This window comes from Enhydra lutris, unplaced genomic scaffold, assembly GCF_002288905.1.
Source record: "Enhydra lutris kenyoni isolate GAN:26980312 unplaced genomic scaffold, ASM228890v2 scaffoldscaffold67, whole genome shotgun sequence".
Classification (NCBI taxonomy): Eukaryota; Metazoa; Chordata; class Mammalia; order Carnivora; family Mustelidae; genus Enhydra; species Enhydra lutris.
This window is the reverse complement of record NW_019154151.1, coordinates 1,742,666-1,766,669: the sequence shown is the minus strand read 5'-3', so window position 1 is coordinate 1,766,669 and position 24,004 is coordinate 1,742,666. Positions and strand designations below refer to the sequence as shown.

General features: G+C 36.7%; 1 protein-coding gene and 1 pseudogene across 1 annotated transcript; both read right to left on the bottom strand.

Annotated features, from left to right (window-relative positions):
• Nucleotides 1–2,865: 2,865 nt before the first annotated feature.
• LOC111159193 lies at nucleotides 2,866–17,148 on the bottom strand (annotated as a pseudogene).
• Nucleotides 17,149–21,881: 4,733 nt separating this feature from the next.
• Nucleotides 21,882–22,625, bottom strand: LOC111159236 (family with sequence similarity 133 member A). Its single transcript, XM_022521674.1, has one exon. It carries the CDS (start codon nucleotides 22,623–22,625, stop codon nucleotides 21,882–21,884), a length of 744 nt encoding a protein of 247 aa, XP_022377382.1.
• Between the last annotated feature and the right edge of the window lie 1,379 nt (nucleotides 22,626–24,004).

The window sequence follows — 24,004 nt, the reverse complement described above, 5'->3', positions numbered from 1 at the left end:
ATGGGTGATATCTTTATCAATTCCATCTCCCTTAGCCCACATATCCAAGCAATTCTTAGGTCATTTCAGTACTACAAGGGTGAAAATTTCTTATCTATTTTCTCATGTTTCTACTCTCTTACATTAAGTCCTTATTTCTCCCGTAGACCATTGCTGTAATATTCTGATTTTTTTTACTTCAAAGGTCAGTCTCCACTTAGTGTGCTACAGAATTATCCTTTAACAAGGTAAATATATTCATAAGATTCTCCATAGAGAGCAAAATGGACAAGGTCTTTTCTCCTTTGGCCTTTGCCTATCACTCTGACTTCATCACCATTCTCTATGCAGATATCTAATAAATATGTGTGTAATAAATACATGATCAACAACATTCAGTTGCTTATAATAATTGTTACCACGTGTAGAGGAATTACTAAGTGTTAGACACTGCAAAATGCAAAGTGTAAGGTTCATTACACTTAAGCCTTATGACAATTCTGCGATCCATGTATTGTTTTCCCTGTTTTACAAATGAGGGAATGCAGCTCGATAAAGTTATGTGCCTAAAATAATGAGACTGGGAACTAACAAAGGCTGCATTTTAATCTAGAGCTGTCTGAACCCAAGGCTTATATATCTGGCAGTATACATGGGGCTTTAGACCCAGAGTTTGGAGTCAGATTACCTAAATTTTGTTCTTTGTTTAGAAAATTACTAATATTTATGATGATTTAAAGAAACTATGTTGAACCATTGCAAAAGTGCCTGTCACCCTGTCAGTATGCCAAAATATCGCCATTATTGTTATATCCTAGGCTTTAAGGCTTTCTAGGACCTGAAAGAGTTAATTGACTTCTAAAGCCTCTACATTGGTTGTTTTTTTCTCTTCACCTTCAATAGCTTTTCTGTAGGAAACTTGAACAAGAAATGGTGCTGGTACTCTATTCTGTATGGATAGATGTTTTTGTGATTTGTCCTGCATAACTGACCACCCAGGCCTGCATATACACAGGCAGGCTAAGGAATATTGTTTGTGAGACTCAAGCTGTGTAAATAAACTTGGGAATGTGGTTGTTTGAAATATATTTGAAATATATCTGGTCTCCAGGTCAGAGCTGAACCTTCCTTTCTGAATGCCAAGAGCTACAAATCTTGTCTCATATCCCCTCCTGCTCTAGGCTGGGCTGGCCCGCCAGAATAGAATCCGGGAGGGAAGGAAGGTACACATAGCCCAGGTTCCTTGAAATTATAGAAACATAATAACATGGAAATGCAGCTCACTACAAAATGCATGTTAATGAACAAATGTGTAATTTCAAACCTTGTTATTTGCCCTGTAAATATGGCCCTTATGGGGATGGTCAGTGGGAAGTCTCACCTGAAGGAAGGACACACTGCCCAGGCCTCTAAGTTGGGACTCCAGTTTGGCTGTCTCCACGGGCTTTTCCAGCTGATGAGGTTGGATGTTGAAAGTACCCATCCGATTTGATGTCACTTTGCCTTATTCTTATTTATTGCCTACTATTACCTTCATCTATGTGTAGATTCCTTTCCTCTTCTGTTTCTGTTAGGATTCTGTGATAATAACAGTTTTCTTTCCTTTTTGAAACTGAAACAAAACTGTTATGAATCTTTTGGTCAGAAGAACCTCATTCTGCCTACAAGGCAGATTTTGTCTAAAAAAGGGACTTCAGTGTAGTTTCCATAGGAATTCAAGACCATATTCGCCTGCAGCCTCACACTGAGAACTCATCTTTTTGAGCAATCACTTTGCAAGACAACTCAAAACCTCAAGTCCAGGTATAGTTACTCATTTTGTAGGGTATGAGTGGAATTGTTGCAATTTTTGTCTATTTGTTTACCTTTGAAGGAAAGGTAGAGGAACCAAACTGCCTTTATGAATGTTTGGAAAAAATATATAACACATCAAGAGTAAATCAGTTTGTGAATGGTTTTGGTTTTACGCTAAACACACACACACACACACACACACACACACACCTCCTTTCTTTCTCCTATCCCACTTTCTGTATTTACAGCATGAATGAATCATACAGCACCATGACTACCTACACAATAAAGAAACAGCGGTAGCATGTGTCCTGCCAGCAGTTCTCAACTCCAGTGCTCTCCACCCTAGCCACCTAATGAGAGGGCAGCTCATTTAAATGACCCTCGCATTTGCATTATACTGCAAGTGCATTTTCCTTTTCAATATGTTGTCCCAGAACCTCTTGAAAAACAGCACACTTCAGTTTGTACTGATGAAACAAATTAACCATTCATGCTCTTCCTTCTCTCTCTCTTTGTTTTTGTTGTTTTTGTTTTTGTTGTTTTTCTGTTTTGGCTTAAGAATTAAAATAGTCCTCTTTTCCCTAACAATTTTTCACTAAAATCTACTCTGGACATAACTCATTTTTAGATATTATTATTCCCTTTTATCCCTCTTTCCCTCTGTAAGCTCACATAAGGCAGTTAAAACAGTTAGTTTAAAAAAAAATTCTTGCTCCCTTCCATTGTGCCAGACACTGCACAGGGCACTGAGCGTTCAGAAAGGAATTATATCTACTTCCTGCCCTAAAGGAGCTTACACTTCAGGAAAAGCAGTTGCCATCTCTTAGGTAGCTTAGTACCATGGGATCAGTGAAATTGGTCATCTTTAAGTAATTTAGAGTTAGGTGGACCCAGAAGAACACATTATCAGAATGATTTGCTTTTAATTCAGGAGATAAGCATAAACCCAATGTAATAACATAAGGTTTTCATATATTGAATCAGTATCATTATAATAAGATAAGCTAGAAATAGTCAAGGTTTTTGCTTGACTAGATTTTTTCTATTTTTTCCATTTTTTTAATAATAAACAGTCCATTTTTTTCAGGCTCAGACCAGAAGCCTGTGGGTCTTGAAGACTTCTCTGTACTTGTCAATTTTCTTCATGTCTTTTTGGACTGTTTCCATAGCCTCACAAGTTGCTTTTTCTTCTAGTAATGGCTCTTGGCCTTTTCCTTCCTCTTCTCCTCCAGGGTGGCTATTATTGCCTGGTGCTTCCAGGAAACCTCATGAGCCAGGTGGCCCTGGTAAGCAAACGTTTCTGTAGGTTTCAGATGCACAACCTTGAGGGCAGCAGAAACCACCATTCACTTTTTATTGTCATAGGGTAGCAGTATCCCAACAAACACCTTGAGGTGGTTCAGGGAAGCCTGACTTTACTTGGTCTTGTGGGGCAGCATGCCTTGCACTGTCTGGCAAAATATGTGGTTACGTGCTTGGAAGTATAAGCAATTCTTATTCCATGCCAGTGTAATGGTTTCACTTATCTCAAAGAAGAGAGTGAAAGAGAATGATATGCTATTCCCACATAATCCAAAGCAGATATTTTTGTTTAAAGATAGCTAGTTTGTATGACTATGAGCCAAAGCAAAAGTCACTAGGTCATCAGGAAAATCCATTGAACAATCTTTACAACTGGTTCTGGATAAAAATATAAATTATGTCACAGTGACTTTTGACACAGTGTATCTTATCATTTTTTTGAAAGAAGGGTAGGAAATTTTTATTTTATACATCTTATTAACCATACTGCCTGATTTTCAATAGCCGTTTATACTTTATTTTTTAAATTTTTATTTAAATTCAATGTAATTAACATACAGTGTAATATTAGTTTCAGATGTGCAATATAGTGATCCAACACTTCCATACAATACCTGGTGCTTATCACAAGTGCATTCCTTAATCCCCATCACCTATTTAACTCATCTACCACCCACCTCTTATCTATTAAAATATTTGTTAAACTTATTTCTCTTATTTCTTAGCTATCAAGCGCTTTCCTGTTACACTTACTGCTCTTCTATTCCAGAAAAAGAAATATCATATATACTAAAGATTACCAATAAAGAAGTTCTATATATCAAGTACTTTTAGTATCCTCCTAGAAATAATTGGATTCCAAAAGAAGACTTTTGAGAGGGTATATTGTTTAACATTGTGTTTTTCATACCACATCATGCAGCTGGCCATTTTCTCCTTAAGTTAGTTCTATAAACTTATCAGCCCTGGGTTCTGACCAACAGTTGTTTAGGAAGAAAATCTCTGGGCTTCTGGAACACAAAGCACCTCTGGACCCTAGTGAGCCAGGCTCACCTAGGATACAAACGAGTTGGTGGTTATAAGTCCCCCTTTACTTACTACTGCCTCATAGAAGCACACCATACATATGATGGTCATGTAGAATAAGGACCTGGCCATATCAGAGGAGTCTGAAACACAGTCTCTGCCTTTCATCCCATTACCTTTGGGAAAGGCCATATCAAAACTCAAAGATCTATGGACATATAACCTACTGGCATTCAAACTTTCAAGTTTTTTTTATTCAAATCTATAGTAATAAATATATGTTATATCTTGAATCTTTTTTTAAATTTAATTTTATTTTTTCAGTGTTCCAAAATTCTTTGTTTATGCACCACACCTAGTTCTCCATGCAATATGTGCCCTCCACAATACTCATCACCAGGCTCAACACCCCCCCACCCCCCAAAACCCTCAGTATGTCTCTCAGAGCCCAGTCTCTCATGGTTTGTCTCCCCCTCCGATTTTCCCCAACTCACTTCTCCTCTCCATCTCCCAATGTCCTCCGTGTTATTCCTTATGTTCCACAAGTAAGTGAAACCATATGATAATTGACTCTGTTTGACTTATTTCACTCAGCATAATCTCTTCCAGTCCTGTTCATGCTGATACAAAAGTTGGGTATTCATCCTTTCTGATGGAGGCATAATACTCCATTGTATATATGGACCATATCTTCTTTATCCATTCATCTGTTGAAAGGCATCTTGATTCTTTCCACAGTTTGGCAACTGTGGCCATAAAAAAGCAAAAGATCTTAAAGGGCAACTGATGGAATCAGATGGTCATGGACATGGGCCCATGGACCCAGGACAGCCACCGCCCAGGACCACCATGCCAGCGAGGATGCAGCATCGGAGCCTCCAGTTCCTGGTCCTGGAGCCCCCAGGGTTGTGTGCCTTGAGGGAGTTTGGTGGGTGCTCTCTTGAACCACAGCCTTTTGCACTCTGCGCTCACTACAAGACCAGGGTCTGAAGTGCTGCTCCCCACCCGCACACACCTTAGAGTGCTCCCTTCAGGCGCTAGCCCTTGGTCTCAAGGACAAGAGTCTGAACACTCCCAGCCCAGACTTGAAGGAACTACCCCAGAGAGCAGTCCTGGCAGAGGCAGCCACTGGAAGTAGGCTCCTTGGACCATTATCACTCGCGGTTTTGGCACGGGGGTGCAGGGAGAGGCGGGCACTTTGGGCGACCCCTGAGATGGTGGCTGGGGACGTGCACTGCCTGTGGGAGGTTGCACAGCTCAGCGGAGTTTGCAGAGGGGGAGTCTGTGTGTACTGGGCCACTCAAAGGGGAGCAGACTGAAGCTTCTCTCTGAGACAGAGGTCTGGATGCAGTCTGCTTTCCACTAAACCTCCAAAAAGACACAAAAATCTGCCAAAGATCAAAAACCTCCAGGGAACAAACCTTGAAAAACCAGTTTCCACAGAGCCCAGCCCCTTGATAGGAGGCAGGAGGACCCAACCCAAGCAAGACTGACTGAAAAAACAATGTGGCAGTCCCCTCCCCCAGAAAGCCAGCCAAAAGAACAGGAGGCCAACCACCACAGGGTCCCCATAAAAATGTAAAATCCCAATATCAGGGGAAAACAATATATTAAGCTCCCGGTATTGGCCTAGAACCTGCTATATTTCATAGATACATTTTTTTAAATTTGTTCTCACTATTCTTGTTCTTTTAAATTTTTTAACCTACTTACTATTACAGCTAGAGGTTTAATACAACATATTCCATAATAACCTTTTAACCTGAACTGTTTTTCATACATATACCTGTATTTTTCTTTTTTCTTTTCTATTTTATTTTTTTATATATACATATAGATATAAGTTTCAAGGTAATCCTCTTTCCCTAATCAATACTACCCCTATATATAAACCAGTTTTAATCTCCCTTTAGCTCTGGAAAGTTGAGTCTTAACAAAGATATCAAGTACACCCAGGAAGAATCAAAATAACTTTCCTCGCCCATATTGAGGATTTATAACCACCCTCCCATCTTTTTCTTCTGTCAGTGTTTCTGTGTATTTGTCTTTGTTCTGGTATTATATAAATCTCATCCTTGAGGTTCATTTTGGCTGGGTTCTATGTCTTAGTAAGACATATATTCATATGTCTGGCAAATAGAAAGTAGGAGATAAACTATGCAAAAGTTTAGGACCTGCCACATTAGTAAGGCTTCTAGGAGTCCTCTGGTCTTGGATATATTGGAATATTTCTTTCCAAAACAACAGACAAGTTGCTTCACATTTTACCACTCACCACACACACAAACACACACACACACACACACACACACACACACACACACACAAATAAACATAGTGCTTGGTGGATCTTTTTGGTTTGGGAGGCAACGTAAAAGAGTTATGCTGCTCTGACAGAGTCACTGGTAGTCTAAAGCTTCTGATTTTAATTGGGTTCTAGAAATCAATGGGCTCTCCATCCATTCCAGGCTATAGTGCAGTATGTTACACTACCAAGGCTTTATGAACTAGAGGTCCCAAAGGTATGGGAAGTTTCTGCAGCAGAAAGAGAGCCTCTTCCAGACCACAAAGGGAAGATAATAGCACAGAACACTTTGGTTGAGGAGAAAGGTCTTACCTTATTCTATTCACCATTTAAAAAACAGTTCCTGGGGGGCGCCTGGGTGGCTCAGTGGGTTAAAGACTCTGCCTTCAGCTCAGGTCATGATCCCAGGGTCCTGGGATCGAGTCCCGCATCGGGCTCTCTGCTCAGCAGGAAGCCTGCTTCCTCCTCTCTCTGACTGCCTCTCTGCCTACTTGTAATCTCTGTCTGTCAAATAAATAAATAAAATCTTTAAAAAAAAAAAAACAGTTCCTGGTTTAAGAATGGACCCTAGAAGAGATTGTATTGCTCATTGTAAACTGATGATGATTCGCATACCCATAAATTTGGATGTGCATAGCCGTATATCACAATAAAATGGAAGTAAGCAGATCTGGAAGGAAAAAGAAATATTAGGAGAAGATGATTCAGTAATCATGCTCCATGGTATGTAGCCAAATGAATTGAAAAGATGTCCATGTGAAAACTTGCACATGAATGTTTATGGCAGCTTTAATCATAATTGCTAAAACTTGTAAACAATCAGAATGTCCTTCAGTAAGTGGATGGATAAATAAACTGTGGTATATCAAGACAATGGAACATTATTTAGCACTAAAAAGAAATGAATGACCAAGCCACAAAAAGACAGGGAAGAAACTTACTATACATATTACTAAGTGAAAGAAGCCAATCTGAAAATTCTATATATTATATGATTCCAACTATATGGCATATGGCAAAAGCAAAACTATGGGGACAGTAATCAGTGGTTGTCAGGGGTTGAGGGAAAAGGAGAAATAAATAGGCAGAGCACAGAGTATTTCTAGGGCAATGAAACTATTTTTATAAAATTATAATGGTGGATACATGGTGGATACATGTTATCATACATTTGTCCAAACCCACAGACTATACAATACCAAGTGTACTCTAATGTAAACTATGGGTGATAATAATCTACCAATATAAGTTCATCAGTTGTAACAAATTTGCCACTCTGGTGCTGGATGTTGATAATAGGGGAGGCTATGCATATGGGGGGAATATGTGAACATTTGTTCTTTCTACTCAATTTTGCTATGAACCTAAAATTCTCTATTAATAAAGTCTATTAAAATTATGAGCAGATATTTCAGATTCTCAAAGTACCTGGTTGTACTGCTTTACCATTTCTCTCTCAAACACACCCATTAGCTTATGAGGAGTTCCTTATGAATAGTTAATGAGGAGGGAAATACATAGAACTGATTTATAGATGGATTTTCATGGTATGAAAATACCACCTAGAAGAAATGGCTGTGAAAATCGCTGAAGGGAAAGTCTTCCAGTAGGCAGAATATTTGGTAGTATATTGACTTTGCACATCAGTGGAAATAAAGATGGCCTGAAGTATCTACATAAATTTATGAGCAAAGTCTAATGGATTGGTTAGGGATTTAGAAAGACCAGAATTGCAAAATCAGTGACAAGAAAGTCTGGGAGGGGGGAGGCATTTGGACAGACCTCTTCAAATGAGCTAAGAGTATGAAGGCATTCATATCTTATCAAATACCAACCAGGGGGCATCCATGTCAGGGGAGATTCTCCATAATCACATGGACAAGATGACCTACTCTTTTGGTTAGTCAGCCTCTTTCCCCAGTCACACATGCTTATTCAATAGGCTTATGTACAAAGTATACATGGTGACAGGGGTAGATTCAATGCATGGGTTCAATAATATAGTGTGTCTTTCCATTGCCAGAGCTGATTTGGCTACCACCAATTCTAAGTGCCCAGCCTGCTCATGGCAGAAGCCAACATTGACCTCCTAATATGTTATCATCTCCAACAGACCAGCAGGCTATCTGGTGTCAGATTAATATAATTGGGCCCCTCCTCTTATGGAGGAGGCAACACTTTGTCCTTGATGGTATAGATACATATACTGGATATTGATTTCCTTTTTCTGCCTGGAAATATTTTACCAGCACCACTGTTCATGGATTTATAGTATGCCTTTATCAATCACCATGGTATCCCACATGATATTATCTCCAACTAGGGAATACATTTTATAGCAATGGTTTTATACCTAAAGAATTCACTGGTTTATTATGTGTCTCATGTGGTCTGCTGAAGATTCATTTGTTATGAAAAATAGGAGAAACAATATGCAAGTTTGGTGTGTTGTCCTAAAATGTGCAATATATGCCTTAAATCAGTGGTCAGTAAATAGTGCAATTTCTCCCATAACCAGGAACTAGGTTGTGGGTGGGAGAGGACCATCCTATTATTAAAGATCATAATATTCTTGAAGAACTTTTGCTTCAATTCCCGTAGTCTTGGGCATGGTAGGTTTGGAAATCCGAGTGCACAAGGGAAGAATTCCCACTAGGAAATAAGTTCATAGGTATGATGGGTGGGAAGTAGAGACTACTTCATGACTGTTTTTGACTTGTTCATGCCCCTAAACCAGAAGACAAAGAAGGAAATCACTGTATTGGACTAGGCAGTTGATTCTAAATTTAGGGAAGAATTGGGTTTTTGCTAGAAGCTGGGACTGAGAGGTTATGCTTAAAATCCAGGGACTTCACAGTTTGGCAAGAGAGTAACAAGAGGCACTCTCTTAATACTCCCTTGCCCAACTGTCATCATCACTGAAAACTGCTGCAACCCAATAAGTGAAGAACCACAGGACTCAGATCCTTCAGGAATAAAGGTTTGTTACACTCAACAAGGTAAAGAGTCTCATCCATTTAGTTGTTGGCAGAGGGCAAGGGGAGCATAGAATGAGAGAGAAAAGGCAGCCATAGTTAACAATTTAGTTTCATGAATAGTTACACAGGAGAAAAATGTAACACTATGCTTTGTGTTTCTTCCCCCACTACCTCCACCACTATATTAATGAATAATGTCAATAGTGGCTAATATTTTAGATGGAGTATAACCAAAGTGACATCACCCTGCAAGGATGCAGACATGAAATTTTCACTCAGAAGGACAAACATAGATGTTGAGGTGCAAAAGGGGGTGGGCAGTAAGGTATCTTATTTGCCCCTGAAGCTCTACTCTCCACTGCCCTTTAACTGGCTCTGTGCTCTGGGAGCTGACTTATATGGGCTTTATCAATGAGATCCCATGACTTCTGATTCCCAGATGAGTTCAGGTAATGAGGAACCAGGATAGGAGATCAGAAGAAAGGAGGGAAGTAAGATCAGGGTATTTGTTCCCTGAAATATCAACTCAGGCTGACTGTGACCATGCTCAGCTCAAGGTGGTTTCCTCTATGCAACTCTCACCTTCATAGTTCTAGGCCCTTCAGGCCTAGAAGTGGCTAATTGTTACTAGCCCTAGTTTATTGTAGTACCCCATGTGGTTCTCCTACATCTTCCAGGCAGTGTAGCCTACTGTTTATGGCTGAGTGGGTATGAGCCATCACATGCATATATGGACATATATTGGGGGTAATCAAACTTTGTCCTGTTAGCTGATTGCACTCATCTTTAGAATTGATTGTTAAAGATTTATGCAATTTTATAAAGAATTATTGAGCTTATATTGGATTCTTAAGTCTAGAAATTTTGGGCATCAGACAGGAGCAGTGACTAATGGCCATAATATGTCTTTTTAAAAGTTTCAAAATTTGGGTTCATATTTATTCTTTTGTTTTTATCTTGTTCTTGTGTACCAAAATATTGAGGTTATTTTCATTTATACTAGGTCATGCATTTTATTCATTGGTTTCCCTCTTGTTCATTTGTTAAAGATGTAATGAGGTTTTAACTATGATTCTTCACTTTCTATTAAGTTTGTTGTACTGGTAAAATCGTTATCCTAGTGAAAATGTTATAATAAAGGAAAATGTGTTCTTGTGGATTATATCTGAAACTCTAGATAAACTAATCCTGTGAAGTTTGAGATAAGGAGAAAATGGGATATAACTTAAAAACAAAATTAGGTAAACTAATTGAATAAAGATTAGAATGTGGAGTAGATGGGTTGAAAATGAGATATACTGATAACTAAATACTTAAGTCAGTGTCTGGTTTTGTAGTACCATACTGTTTTGATCACTACAGCTTTGTAATATAACTTGAAGTCTGGAATGGTGATGCCCCCAGCCTTGCTTTGCTTTTTCATGGTTGCTTTGGCTATTCAAGGTCTTTTGTGTTTCCATAAAAATTTTAGGATTATTTGTTCAAGCTCTGTGAAAAATGCTATTGCTATTTTGATAGGGATTCCATTAAATGTGTAGATTGCTTTGGGTATTATATTTTAATGATATTCATTCTTCTGATGCCTTAGCATGGAATGTCTTTCCATTTCTTTGTGTCTTCTTCAATTTCTTTCATCAGTGTTTTACAGTATTCAGAGTACAGGTATTTTACTTCTTTGGCTAGGTTTATTCTTAGGTAGCAAATGGGTTTTGGTGCAATAGTAAATCAGATTGTTCCCTTAATTTTTCTTTCTGCTGTTTCATTATTGACATGTAGAAATGCAATAGATTTCTGTACATTGATTTTGTGTCCTGCTACCTAACTGAATTCATATATCAGTCCTAGCAGTTTTTTTGTGGAGTCTTTCAGGTTTTCTGTTTATAGTATTAGGTCACCTGAATACAGTGAAAGTTTTACTACTTCTTCACCAATTTGGATGCCATTTTTTTCCTTTTAGTTATCTGACTGCTGAATGTATGGCTTCCAGTACTATGCTACATAACAGTAGTGACAGTGGACATCCTTGTCTTATTCCTGAACTTAGAAGAAAAGGTTTCATTTTTTCCCCATTTAGGGTGATATTAGTTGTGGGTTTTTCCTATATGGCCTTGATAATGTTGAGGCATGCTCCCTCTAACTGTACTTATTTGAGGGTTTTGTCATGAATGGATGCTTTATTTTGTCAAATTCTTTTTTTGCACCTATTGAAGGGATCACATGGTTCTTATCCTTTACTAATGTGATGTCTCACATTGTTTTGTGAATATTGAACCACACTTGCAACCCAGGAATAAATCTTACCTGATCATGATGAATGATTTTTCTTTTCTTTTTCTTTTTTTTAAAAGATTTTATTTATTTATTTGACAGACAGAGATCACAAGTAGGCAGAGAGGCAGGCAGAGAGAGAGGAAGGGAAGCAGGCTCCCTGCTGAGCAGAGAGCCTGACGTGGGACTCGATCCCAGGACCCTGAGATCATGACCTGAGCTGAAGGCAGAGGCTTTAACCCACTAAGCCACGCAGGCACCCAATGAATGATTTTTCTAATGTATTGTTGGATTTGGCTTACTAGCATTTTATTGAGAATCTTTGTATCCATATTCATCAGGGATATTGGCCTGTGGTTCTCTTTATTAGTGGAGTTCTTATCTGATTTTGTTATCAGAGTATTGCTGTCCTTATAGAATGGATTTGGATGATTTCCTTCCTTTACTACTTTTTTTTAATAGTTTGAGAAGAGTAAGTTTTAACTCTACTTTAAGTGTTCGGTAGAATTTTCCTATGAAGACTTCTGGTTCTGGACTTTTGTTTGTAGGGAGATTTTTTATTACTGATTCAATATTTTTGCTGGTTATGGGTCTGTTCAGATTTTCTACTTCTTCCTGTTTCAGTTTTGGTCATTTATATATTTCTAGGAATTTATCCATTTCTTCTAGGTTGTCCAATTTGTTGGAACATAATTTTCCGTAATATTCTCTTACAATTGTTTGTATTTTTGTGGTCTTAGTTGTTAGTCCTCCTCTCTCATTTGTGATTTTCTTTCTTTTATTTTTCTTAATAAGTCTGGGTAAAAGATTATCAATTTTATTTTTTTTTAAAGAGCCAGATCCTAGTTTCATTGATATGTTCTTTTTTTGTTTGTTTGTTTCTATATTTCCTTCGTTCTGTTCAAGTTTTGTTTCTTGTTACTTTTCTAACTCCTTTAGGTATATAATCTTTTCTGTGTATAGCAGAAAGTTGATGTTAAGTTGATGATAATTTATGTTTAAACCCATTATTTTCTCATCTCTTGCCCACATTTCAGATATGTTATTATATTTTATATCTTTTTTTGTGAGTTCCTTGACTGATTATTTACAGAAATCTTCACCTTACTGCTTTGGTGTTTCCTACTATTATGGCATCACTTTTTGTCTCTCCTTCCTACTCAAAGTGTCCCTTTTAATATTTCTTTCAGGGTTGATTTAGTGGTCATGATCTCCTTTAGTTTTTGTGTTTGGGAAACTCGTTCTCTCTCCTGTTATTCTGAATGATGGCTTTGCTGGATAAAGCATTATTGGCTCCAGACTTTTTCCATTCAGCACTTTGAGTATATCATGCCCTTCCCTTCTGGCTTGCAATGATTCTGTTGAGAAATCTCCTGCTAGCCCTTTGGGCTGTCCCTTGTAACTTACTGACTTCTTTTATCTCATTGCTTTTACGATTTCTCTCTGTATCACTGAAGTTTGCAAGTTTAATTATAATATGTACTGGTGTTGGTCTGCTTTTGTTGATTTTGATAGTTCTCTATGTCTACTGGATGTGTTCCATTCCCTATATTAGGTAAATTTTTAGCTATTATTTCTTCATATATTTATCTGCCTTCTTTTCCTACTATTCTTCTGGTACTCCTATAATATGAATGTTACCATATTAGATGGAGTCACTAAATTCCCTAAGTCTATTCTTATTTTGCATAATTTCTCTCTCTTTTGTTCTGATTCATTACCTTCCATTTCTTTGTCTTCTAGGTCATTAATTCATTCCTCTGGTACTTCCAATCTGCTGTTTTTTACATCAATTGTGTTTCTAATCTCATTTATTGCACTCTTCACCTCTGATTCTTTCTTAACTCTTTTATCTCTGTGGTGAGGCTATCCCTGATGTCTTCCATTCTTTTCCAAAGTCCAGTGAATATCCTTATGATCATTGCTTTAATCCTCCATCAGTCATGTTATTTATATCTGTTGCCCTTAGAGCTCTGGCCATGACCTTATCTTGTTCTTCATTTGGGATAAATATCTCCATTGTGGCATTTTTGTCTAAGTGTCTACCTTCTTCTGTGTTAGAAAAGCCACTTATGTCTTTTGCTTCTGGAAATAATGACCTTATGAAGAGGAGGTCATGTACTGCCCCGGGCCTGGTACTTCAGAGACTGTCTCTGTTGTGGGCTGTGTGTGCTCTGTTGTGCTCTAGCTGGTTTATCCTGCAGGCCAATTTCCTGCAGGAGCTCTTCTTGCCTGCTGTGGGCAGTGTTTGGTCCCTGGTCTGAATGTGGGGAGCTTTAACTAGGTGTGTTTTGATCTGCTTGTGAAATGAAACATGTTACTGCCTCCACCTGAACTAAGGACCTGCAAAATTCTCTGGTCAGGAGATGTGGTTTGGGAAGGGGTTTGTTCTAGTCTCCTGGAGGAGGGAACTGCCACACTGGAACTGTGGTAAGCTTTACTGAAAAGGGTAGTTCTACTACAGCACAGAGTATGGAGCTTAGTAATAAATTTAGGCAGCCAATGTCTGAGCTGCACAACTTTCTGTAGGTGGCTCTGTGTTCATGCAGAGGGCTGGGGAGAGAAATGGTGCTGGCCAGGTCCTTTGTTCCTGGAGAGGTATCTCCAGGAAAGCTGCCTCTCAATGATAGGCTCTGACAAGAACAAATAATCTCTGCACTTTGTGTCCCAGGCACTCTTTTGTTTGTTGTTTCCATGCTGTCTGTCCCCATTGTTTGCCTGCCTTCTGTCCAAGAACAGCACAGTGCCCTGTAGGTGTTATCCCAGCCAAGCCCACTGAATTTTATAACTCTAGGCTTTAAGCCCCAGTGGTTGTAAGCACTCACAAAATTCATCCGCTCTTGTTTTTCTAGACAGTGGCTATGGGGAAATGTTTTTCTTATGTATTCCCCTGTGTGCTCCTCTATCTCCCTCTCTTTTTCTATCTCACCCTTCTTAGTGATCATGGCTCCCTCCCCTGCACAGCAGCCAGGATTCCTTTATCCCATAAAGCATGTCTCTGAACTTTCTACCTTCTTCAATAATGCCTCTTCTCTCTCTTTGGTTCTGTAATTTTCCCCATCAGTCTTCAGGTTGATTTCTGGGATATTTAGGATGATTTCATAGTTATCTAGCCATGCTTGTGGAACGAGGTGAGCCTAGGTTCCTCCTATCTCACTGTCATCTTCCTGTCCCTAAGCTTATTTTAACCATATGCATCAGCAGTCCTGACATGAAGTTGGGGATGAGATCATACAAAGTTCCTTTTCTTTTCTTTTTTAAGTTTTTACTTATTTATTTGAGAGAGAGAGCATGAGAGGGGAGAGGTCAGAGGGAGAAGGAGATGCCCTGCTGAGCAGGGAGCCCAATGTGGGACTCGATACCAGGACTCCAGGATCATGACCTGAGCTGAAGGCAGTTGCTTAACCAACTGAGCCACCCAGGCGCCCCCAAAGTTCCTTTTCTTTAGTGTAAGATTTGATTGTCTATGATAGTCCTTCACAGAATAAGTGGGGATCTTATGTATTTAAATCTTCAAAGGAAAGGGTATGGCAACAGATAGAAAACCTTAATTTTTAGTATAAACAAAACAGTTTTAGAGATATCCTTTAGAGTTATTTCTGTGAAATAGGATTTTTGTAAAAGTAGTACATAATCTGACAACTTTAGTAAAAATAAATAGGTAAATAAAAGCTCTCCTATGTTGTAAGCATTATTGTCTCATGTTCTTTGGTGCAATTTCACAGGAGTCTAAAACTATAAGGGGATAGTCTGAATGAAGGGAATGCTGACCTCATTATCTGTGAGCCTGTCACTCAGCAGGATGTACGAATCAAATGTAGAGACTTAAACTATCCAGAATTTTCTCCTTGTATGGATAAAGCCTGGCTTTTACAAAGCCATATTTTCATTAGCTATTCTTAGAGAGTATTATTACTAAAATATTTGATCAAGATTTTTTGAAAAATGAAGTCTGTAAATATTTGATGATTTACTATAACCATTTCAAGTGATACAAGTGGTTTTTTTTTAAGATTTTATTTATTTTTTTTACAAGTGGTTATTTTAATGGTTAATAAGTTAATTTCTATTTCTATTTTGTAAATTTCCATAGAGCTATATAACATTTTGAATTCTCAGTAAGATAGGGGACATGGTGACCATTTTGTAGTGTATAAAGTAATTTTATAAATTTCATTCCAGCCCAAATGCAAGGAAAAAGTAAGAGATTTACTTTCTTCCCATGAGCAACAAGTTGCTAAAAATAACTGGAAATTAGATGATTTATAATAGCAATATCACTAATAATGTAATCATTTAATTTTAATAAACAGCTTCTGGGAAAAGACATCTAAAAATATTATGTAGAATTCTTGATTGAACCATTCAAAGTAGTAGCTAATTGGAGGGAGTATTACCATATGCAAGCTCTCCTTAAAACAATTCTATGCTTCCCAAGTTTCTGAGCACAAAGTCAAACTAATATTGTATCATTGTTATTAGACTCCATCACAAAAACTGATCCAACTTCTTCTTATGAATCCTTATTTGAACACTTTTACATCCAGAAAATATAATCCCTCAAATAGTATACTGTATATTCAGGATTTTTAAAGCAGTGCAAGTGATATTAATGATGCCAGGCATGTCTATGGAATGTGGTGTTTCTCTGGTTTTAGCAGAGACTTGGTAGGATGTACTAGATTTTCTTTCATTTTATCTTGGTATAAATATTCTTGTTAAATACTGTTACGCTGAAAAGAAATAAAAAATTTAAAAAAATAAATATTCTTGTTACATATTACAAAACCGATGAACCTTGAAAATACTGTTATATTAATGAAACCAGTCACAAAAGACCATATTGTGTATTTCCATTTATATGATATTTTCAGAAGAGGATAATCTATTGAGACAAAAAGTATTTAGTAGTCGCTTAGGGCGGGGTAGGATAAAGAGGCTGGGGGTAGTAGGGAGGAGAGGATATGGAGTTTCTTTTGGAGATGATTAAAATGTTTTAGCATTGATTGTAGTTATGATTGCATGTATCAGTAAATATACTAGAAACGTTGAATTGTATACACTAAGAAGTTGAATCATATCATATGTGAGTTACATCTCAATAAAAGCAGTTAGAAAGTGAGACAGTTGACCCTTGCACAGCATGGGTTTGAATTGTGCAGGTCTGCTTACACAGACTTTCCTTGATAAGTACAGTGTATTTTCTCTTACTTATGCTTTTTTTAAAAGATTTTTTAATTTATGCTTTTCTTAATATCTATTTTATTGTAAGAATACAGTATAAAATGTATATAAGATAAAAATATATGTTAATCGAGTATTCATGTTATCAGTAAGGCTTCTGGTCAACAGTAGGTTATTAGTAGTTAAGTTTTGGGGGAGTCAAAAGTCAAAAGTTATACACAAATTTTTGACTGCACAGTGGTTGGTGCCACTAACCCCCAGGTTGTCCGAGGTCAACTGCTCATAGTGTTGCATTGCATTCACTGACATTCTCCAATCCCCCAGGGTCTGATGAATTAATTCAATTCAATGAAAGTCATAAGGCATCTGTCATATGCAATACACATTGCACCATCATTGCAAGAGATAAAAGATTAAACAGCCTCTACCTTTAAGGAGATTACAACACAGTAGGGGGTTGATGATATAGTAAAAATAACTATAGTGATGATGATGATGATCATGATGGTAGGAGGAGGAAAAGGGGAATTAATACTCACTATGCATTTACTATATGCCAGGAATTGTGTTAAATGCTTTAAATGTAATTATGTCTTATTCTCATTGCAATCCTAGAGATATATGTTATTATTTTTCTGACACTGTATCTAAGAAAATTGAGGTACAAAGATGTGAACTCAGGGTCATATATCAAGAAATGAAGAGTGAGAATTTCAAAGTAATGCTTAGCCAAAAGCCAGTGCTTTAAACCACTAGAGCCCATAAGTACATAATTATTTAATACAAGATAGATTAAGGTGTTATTAAAGAATCAAGTAAAAGTGATGAGCCATTTGAAGAACACATCCTGTTTGCAGCTCAGGAAAAATTAGCAGTCAGTCCAGTTCTAAAATACATATGTGTTTTTGAATGTCTGACTACAATTTTCATGACTCATAAAGTAGCTATAAACCTACACTACAATATTTTTTTGTAAAATAAATAAGATCAAACGGAAAATGACTACAGAGTTACAATGTGCAACTTTCAAAGGTGCAAATTTCTCCTCAGAAAAAGTTATAATAAACAAAGAAACTATTACAAGATCCAAAACCAGATAACGCATTTTATTCACTCTTCTTAATTTCAATCTAATCCCTTGTCTTCAGCCTGAGATCTTTTTTTTTTAAGATTTTATTTATTTATTTGTCAGAGAGAGAGAGCGAGCATGAGCACACAAGCAGGCAGAGTGGCAGGCAGAGGCAGAGAGAGAAACAGGCTCCCCGCCAAGCAAGGAGCCCGATGCAGGGCTGGATCCCAGGACTCTGGGATCATGACCTGAGCCGAAGGCAGTGGCTTAACCCACTGAGCCACCCAGGCGTCCCTTCAGCCTGAGATCTTTAAAATTCTTTTTGTGCTCGTGATTACATTCCTAAACTAGATTGTATTGATCTTTCCCCTCTACTGTCTTGTTGATTTTCTCACTGTTTCTCTTCCCATAGCCAAAGTTAGTTGAATATTATGGCTAAAGATATTCCTTTTTTTTTTTTTTTTGAAATCCAAGTCCAGTTAGTTAACATACAGTGTTATATTAGTTTCAGATATAAAATATAGTAACTTAAAACTTCCAAACAGCACCCTGTGCTCATCAAAAGTGTACTCCTTAATCCCCATCACCTATTTAACCATCCCCTCACCTACCTCCCTTCTGGTAGCCATCAGTTTGTTCTCTGTAATTGAGAGGCTACTTCTTGGTTTGTCTCTTTTTTTCCCCTTTGCTCATTTGTTTTGCTTTTCAAATTCCATGTATGAGTGAAGTCATGTGGGTGTCTTTCTCTGAGCAACTTATTTCACTTAGCATAATACACTCTAGCTCCATCCATGTCATTGTAAATGGCAAGATTTCATTCTTTTTTTGTGGCTGAGTAATATTCCATTATATGGAATATATATGGAATATAATGGAATGATTATATATGATACACACACACACACACACACACATCTTCTTTATCCATTCATCAGTTGGACATTTTGGCTATTCCATAATTTAGCTACTATAGATAATGCTGCTATAAACATTTGGGTGCATATGCCCCTCTGAATTAGCATTTTTGTAACCTTTGGGTAAATATGTAGTAGAGCCATTGCTGGATAAGGTAGTTCTATTTTTAACTTTCTTATGAATCATATAAGCAAGTCACTAATAAAAACTTCAGTGCTTTTCACATAAGGGATAGATTATTTTGTTTTCAATATGGAGGCTACATATTAAGTGTTCACATAAATCTATTTAATCTATTGTCCTCTACATATTTCCATATTGCTTTACCATATCATCTATACTTATATCCAAAAAAAAAATAGCATTCCTCTTCCTTACCAAGTCCCCAAGAGTGCTTTTAAAAATTCCTCCCTGAACAATTTACTGGAATATTATTTTGGCTGTAATCAGAGAAATAATGAAATAGTCTTACTTTCCAACAGTCAGCATTGCTGATAAGCATAAAATGTTATGCTAAACCTCTCTCTTCCTCAGTTATTACATAAAAACCAAAAAACAAAATAACATTTCCTTCTACTATGGCATAAATGTTCACCTCTAAAACAATCTGAAGAAAGATGTGAGAGAAGATCCATGAATTATTTTATGTAAATAACAAAACAGACATTCTAGAATGCTATGGTAGTAAATTAGGCTTGGTGATGCTATGGTAATAAAAAAAAAGACCCCAAATCTCAGTGGCTTTACATATAACAGTTTATTTCTTACTCTCTAAAGGTTCACAGCAAGTCCATCAACTCTCCAGGCCTGGTCCCTAATAAACAGTAACTTAAGAGATACAGTCTGCATCCATCTTGTAGGTATACCATTTGGAGTACACTGAGAGAGCTGGAAGGTCATGCAGGACATTTCGCTGCTCCATTATGAAATGATACCTTATTTCTGTTTACAATTTCTGCAATCCCTATGCTAGAAGTAGTCAAATGGCACTGCCTAACTACAAGAGGCTGGGAAGTGAATGGGAGCACACAGATATTTGGTAAGCTGTTAATGTCTTTGCCATATTCTACAAATAATATAAGCTTTTTTCATATTTTAATGAAAAACAATTTTGGAAAACTCTATGTGGATATAAAATATCCCTTAAATATATTTTTATCAGCAATTATTTTTTTAGCAAACAAGTAAAATTATGAAACTTTAAGATGATCTAACATGACATTACATTTATAATGTTTCAAGAGCATTTCTGAGAGATTCCGGCATTTCAACTGCAAAAATTTGGGAAGCCAATATTTATTTACTTGGTATTCTCTATCTTTATAATAACTTTACCTTTGATTCAAGGGAGCTGATGTGAAATCAGCTATTAAAAATTTATTGATTCTCTCATCATGCCAAAATACTTTGTAAATATGACATTACAATTAGCACATCCTCTGTAACAGGTAGTTCTTTCTGAGACATCAATTGATTCATATTACTCTGATATATCAATATGTAAAATAAAAATAATTCTTTCAACTCATTTCAGCATTAGTGGTAAACAAGCATGAGGCACCAAATCTTAGTAAAATATGACACAGGAAGATCAAAGGTGTCATTATGTCCTAAATTGAATTCCTATTTTAATCCAATACTAATGCTTAACACACTGAGCTTTTAAACAGCATACTTACTAAGATTTTGGCAGTAGTTTTATGTAACAAGACACATAGCGTACTAGAGGTCTGGCACTTAACTTGCTTACAATAAACAAGCTTCAATATGAAGGCATTAAATATTTTTTCAAAAACCTTCTTTTTACATGCTAAGTATTTTGTCAAGTGTGCAATTAAACCTAGTAATGAAATATAGTAAGATTAGGAAATTACAAACTTGTATCCTAAGCATAAATCATATAAAAAGGATTACTGGTTATGTAGAATATCCCTGGATAATCAAAAATTAATAGTATAAAACATGCAAAATATTTTGGAATCTTTATTAATCAAAAAATACCAGGGTTTATTTAAAATGATTCCCCTCCAAAGGGTATCAAAGTTAATTCAAATAAGGTAACACTCTAATGCTAAACATTATTCAGTACTGTTGAAGTGGAGATAAATTTCATAGAACTGGGGGCTTACTTTTCCTTCCTGTCTTCTTGTTCACTTGAAGCAGCATACAACATTCCAGAATTTCACTAAATAAGAAAAGAATGGCTGCTGCACTGGCAAAAATAGGATGTGTAAATATCAAAGGCACACTATTCAGCTAGCCAAAGTGGTAGCGAACTCTTTTTCCCCCACAAGCCCTTTCCCCGTGTAAACTAAAGTTTATTAAGAAGTAAAATAAACTAAACTTCAAAAGTAAGGATTCTGAGACATCATTAATTATACGCTTCAAAAATGTCAACTATAGCTGTCTGGATATTTCTGATTATATTTTAAAGATATATCCAAAAGCAGATGGACATACAGGGAAAAAAGAGAGAGACAAACCAGGAATGAGAATGCTAACTGTAGAGAATAAACTGAGGGATACTCTGGGGAGGAGGGGAGGGGATGGGTTAAATAGGTGATGGGTATTAAGGAGGGCACTTGTGATGATTGTTGGGTATTGTACATAAGTGAGGAATCACTAAACTCTACTCCAGAATCTAATATTACACTGTATGTTAACTAACTGGAATTCAAATAAAACCTTGGGAAAAAAAAGATATATCCAAATTAGATATTTTAAAATTAGATATATTTGGGGGCTCAAAATTATTATCTAAAACATTTTAATTCAATTCCAAATGTTTTAACTACTAGTAGGAACAACAGGGTTTTAGCTCTCAGAAGAATTAACCATTGGAAGGGAAAACACACACACAAACAAAATTATATATTTATGCTCCAGGCAATGGTTATGGCCCTTTCTGGCACAGTGGCATATGACTGGCACTCAGTCAGGAATAATTCTACAAACAAAGGGAAATTCATGCATTTTTTAAAATATTCCCTAACATTCACAGTTGATATTTCCTTAAATTGTTGCTTTATTAAACAGGAAAATCTTATTTTTTTTCTTGTTATCCTGACTTGTGACTTGAACCCGACTTCTTTTTCTTCTTCTTACTGTGTTTCTTGCGCTGTTTCTTCTTCTTCTTCTTTGCTTTTTCTGTCGATTTTTCTTGCTCTTCATGTCTTCTCTTCTTTTTTGCTTGCACTTCCTCTTCGTAATCTGATTCTGATGAGGACTCTGATGATGAGGGTTTATCTTCAGGATAAGTCTTCTTTCTTTTTTTGCTGAGACTTCTAATATACTTTTCTTTCTCTGTGCCATCCTTTGACTTCTTTTTCTTTTTCACAGATTCCTTGGTCTCTGATTCAGATTCATATGTAGAGCTTTCTGATGATTTATATGAATGGTTCTTCTTTTTCTTTCTCTTTTTTCCTTGTTTTTTTTCCTCATTCTCAGAATCAGAACTGCTTGAAGAATCAGAGCTTGATGAAGAAGATGAAGACTGACAAGATTTCTTCTTTTTCTTTTTCTTTTTTTCTTTTTTTTTAGAAGAGCTCTCATTTCCACTCAATAATTTCTCTCTACTTTTTTCTAATTCTTTTTTCCAATTCTCATTCATTTTTTCTTCAAATTCAGCTAATGCCTTGGAGCCTTTCTTTTTATTTTCTAATTGTTTCTTCACTTCTTCCCAGGTAGGCCTTGGTCGATTCAGATAATCTTGTATTGTTGGGCCTGTAGATTGAGTCTGGCCCCTCCATCTGGCCATTGCTATAGGATTCATATAGGCCACTCGATTATCTCGCTTCCCCATGGTGCCTGATCGTTCCAAGAGCAGACTCTCAATGCCAAGAAGAGTAAAGATAAACTATCCTTTGGTTCTTCACCTGCTGGTATATCAAGCAGGCTCCATTCTGTTAGAGAAGCAGAAGGAATGGTTACAAAATGCCTTTAATATGAGACAAAATAAACACATAAACTCAATTGTTCATCAGTACCTATCAGTATAGTATAGTAGAAATTTTCAAAATCTTAGACCTTTGGAAAAAAGAATATGCACATTTAAGACTTTTGCATACTTAAGATATTGTGGTATGAATATAACATACAGTATTTTTTATACCTCATGTAAGGTTCTGACTTACTTAATTTTTAAATAAATATTTCATTTTATATGATACTGCTTTTCTTTCTTTCATTTGGCCTTATGTAGTATAAAAAGAAATAAATTTCTACAGCTGAATTCTATATGAGGCAGATCTCCTTCACCTTAACAAAGTGCAGTACAATCCACTCTGACAGAAACCTGGAGTCTTACCTGAAAAATCCTGTCCCTCAAGTCTTATATCTAATCCATTACTATATCCTGTTGTTTAAGCCTTGACAATAGGTCTCATATCTATTCACTTTTTTCCAAATATATTGTCACCAATTTAGTACAGATGCCATCATCTTTCACTTGGACTATTAATCTCTATTATCAATTAAGTATTATCTGCCAGGGACTGCTTAGTGTTTTGTAACAGATTATCTCATTTAATCTCTAGACTAATTCTATGAGGATGATTATATTATTATCCCTATTTCACAGATGAAGAAACTGAATCTTAGAGAATTTGAGTAACTTGCATAAACTAACAACTAAAAAATGTCCAAACTAGGATTTAAACCAAGGCAGCCTGACTCCAAATCCCGAACACCTAACGTAACACTATATTGTCTCTTTACATCAACCTCTTAATTGATACCTTTATTTCTACCCTTACTCTCTTCAATTCCAGCCCCACACTACAACCAGTAGGTCTTAAAATAATACAGTGGTTTTATATTTTAATGAAAATAAAATCCAGACTCCTATAAAAGTCTTATATGATCCATTTTGTTTCTTTTTATTAGTTTTTAAATTTTTAAAAAAATATTTCATTTATTTATTTGGCAAAGAGAGATAGAGAGAGAGAGAGAGCCCAAGTAGGTGGAGCAGTAGGTAGAGCAATAGGCAGAGGGAGAAGGAGAAGCAGACACCCTGCTGAGCAGAGAGCCTGATGTGGGGATCCATCACAGGACCCTGGGATCATAACCTGAGCTGAAGGCAGACACTTAACTAAGCCACCCAGGTACCCATCTCTCTTACTTTCATCACCCCTTTACTCAATTCTATCTTTTCTTCTCTTGGTTTCTGGAACATGATAAGCT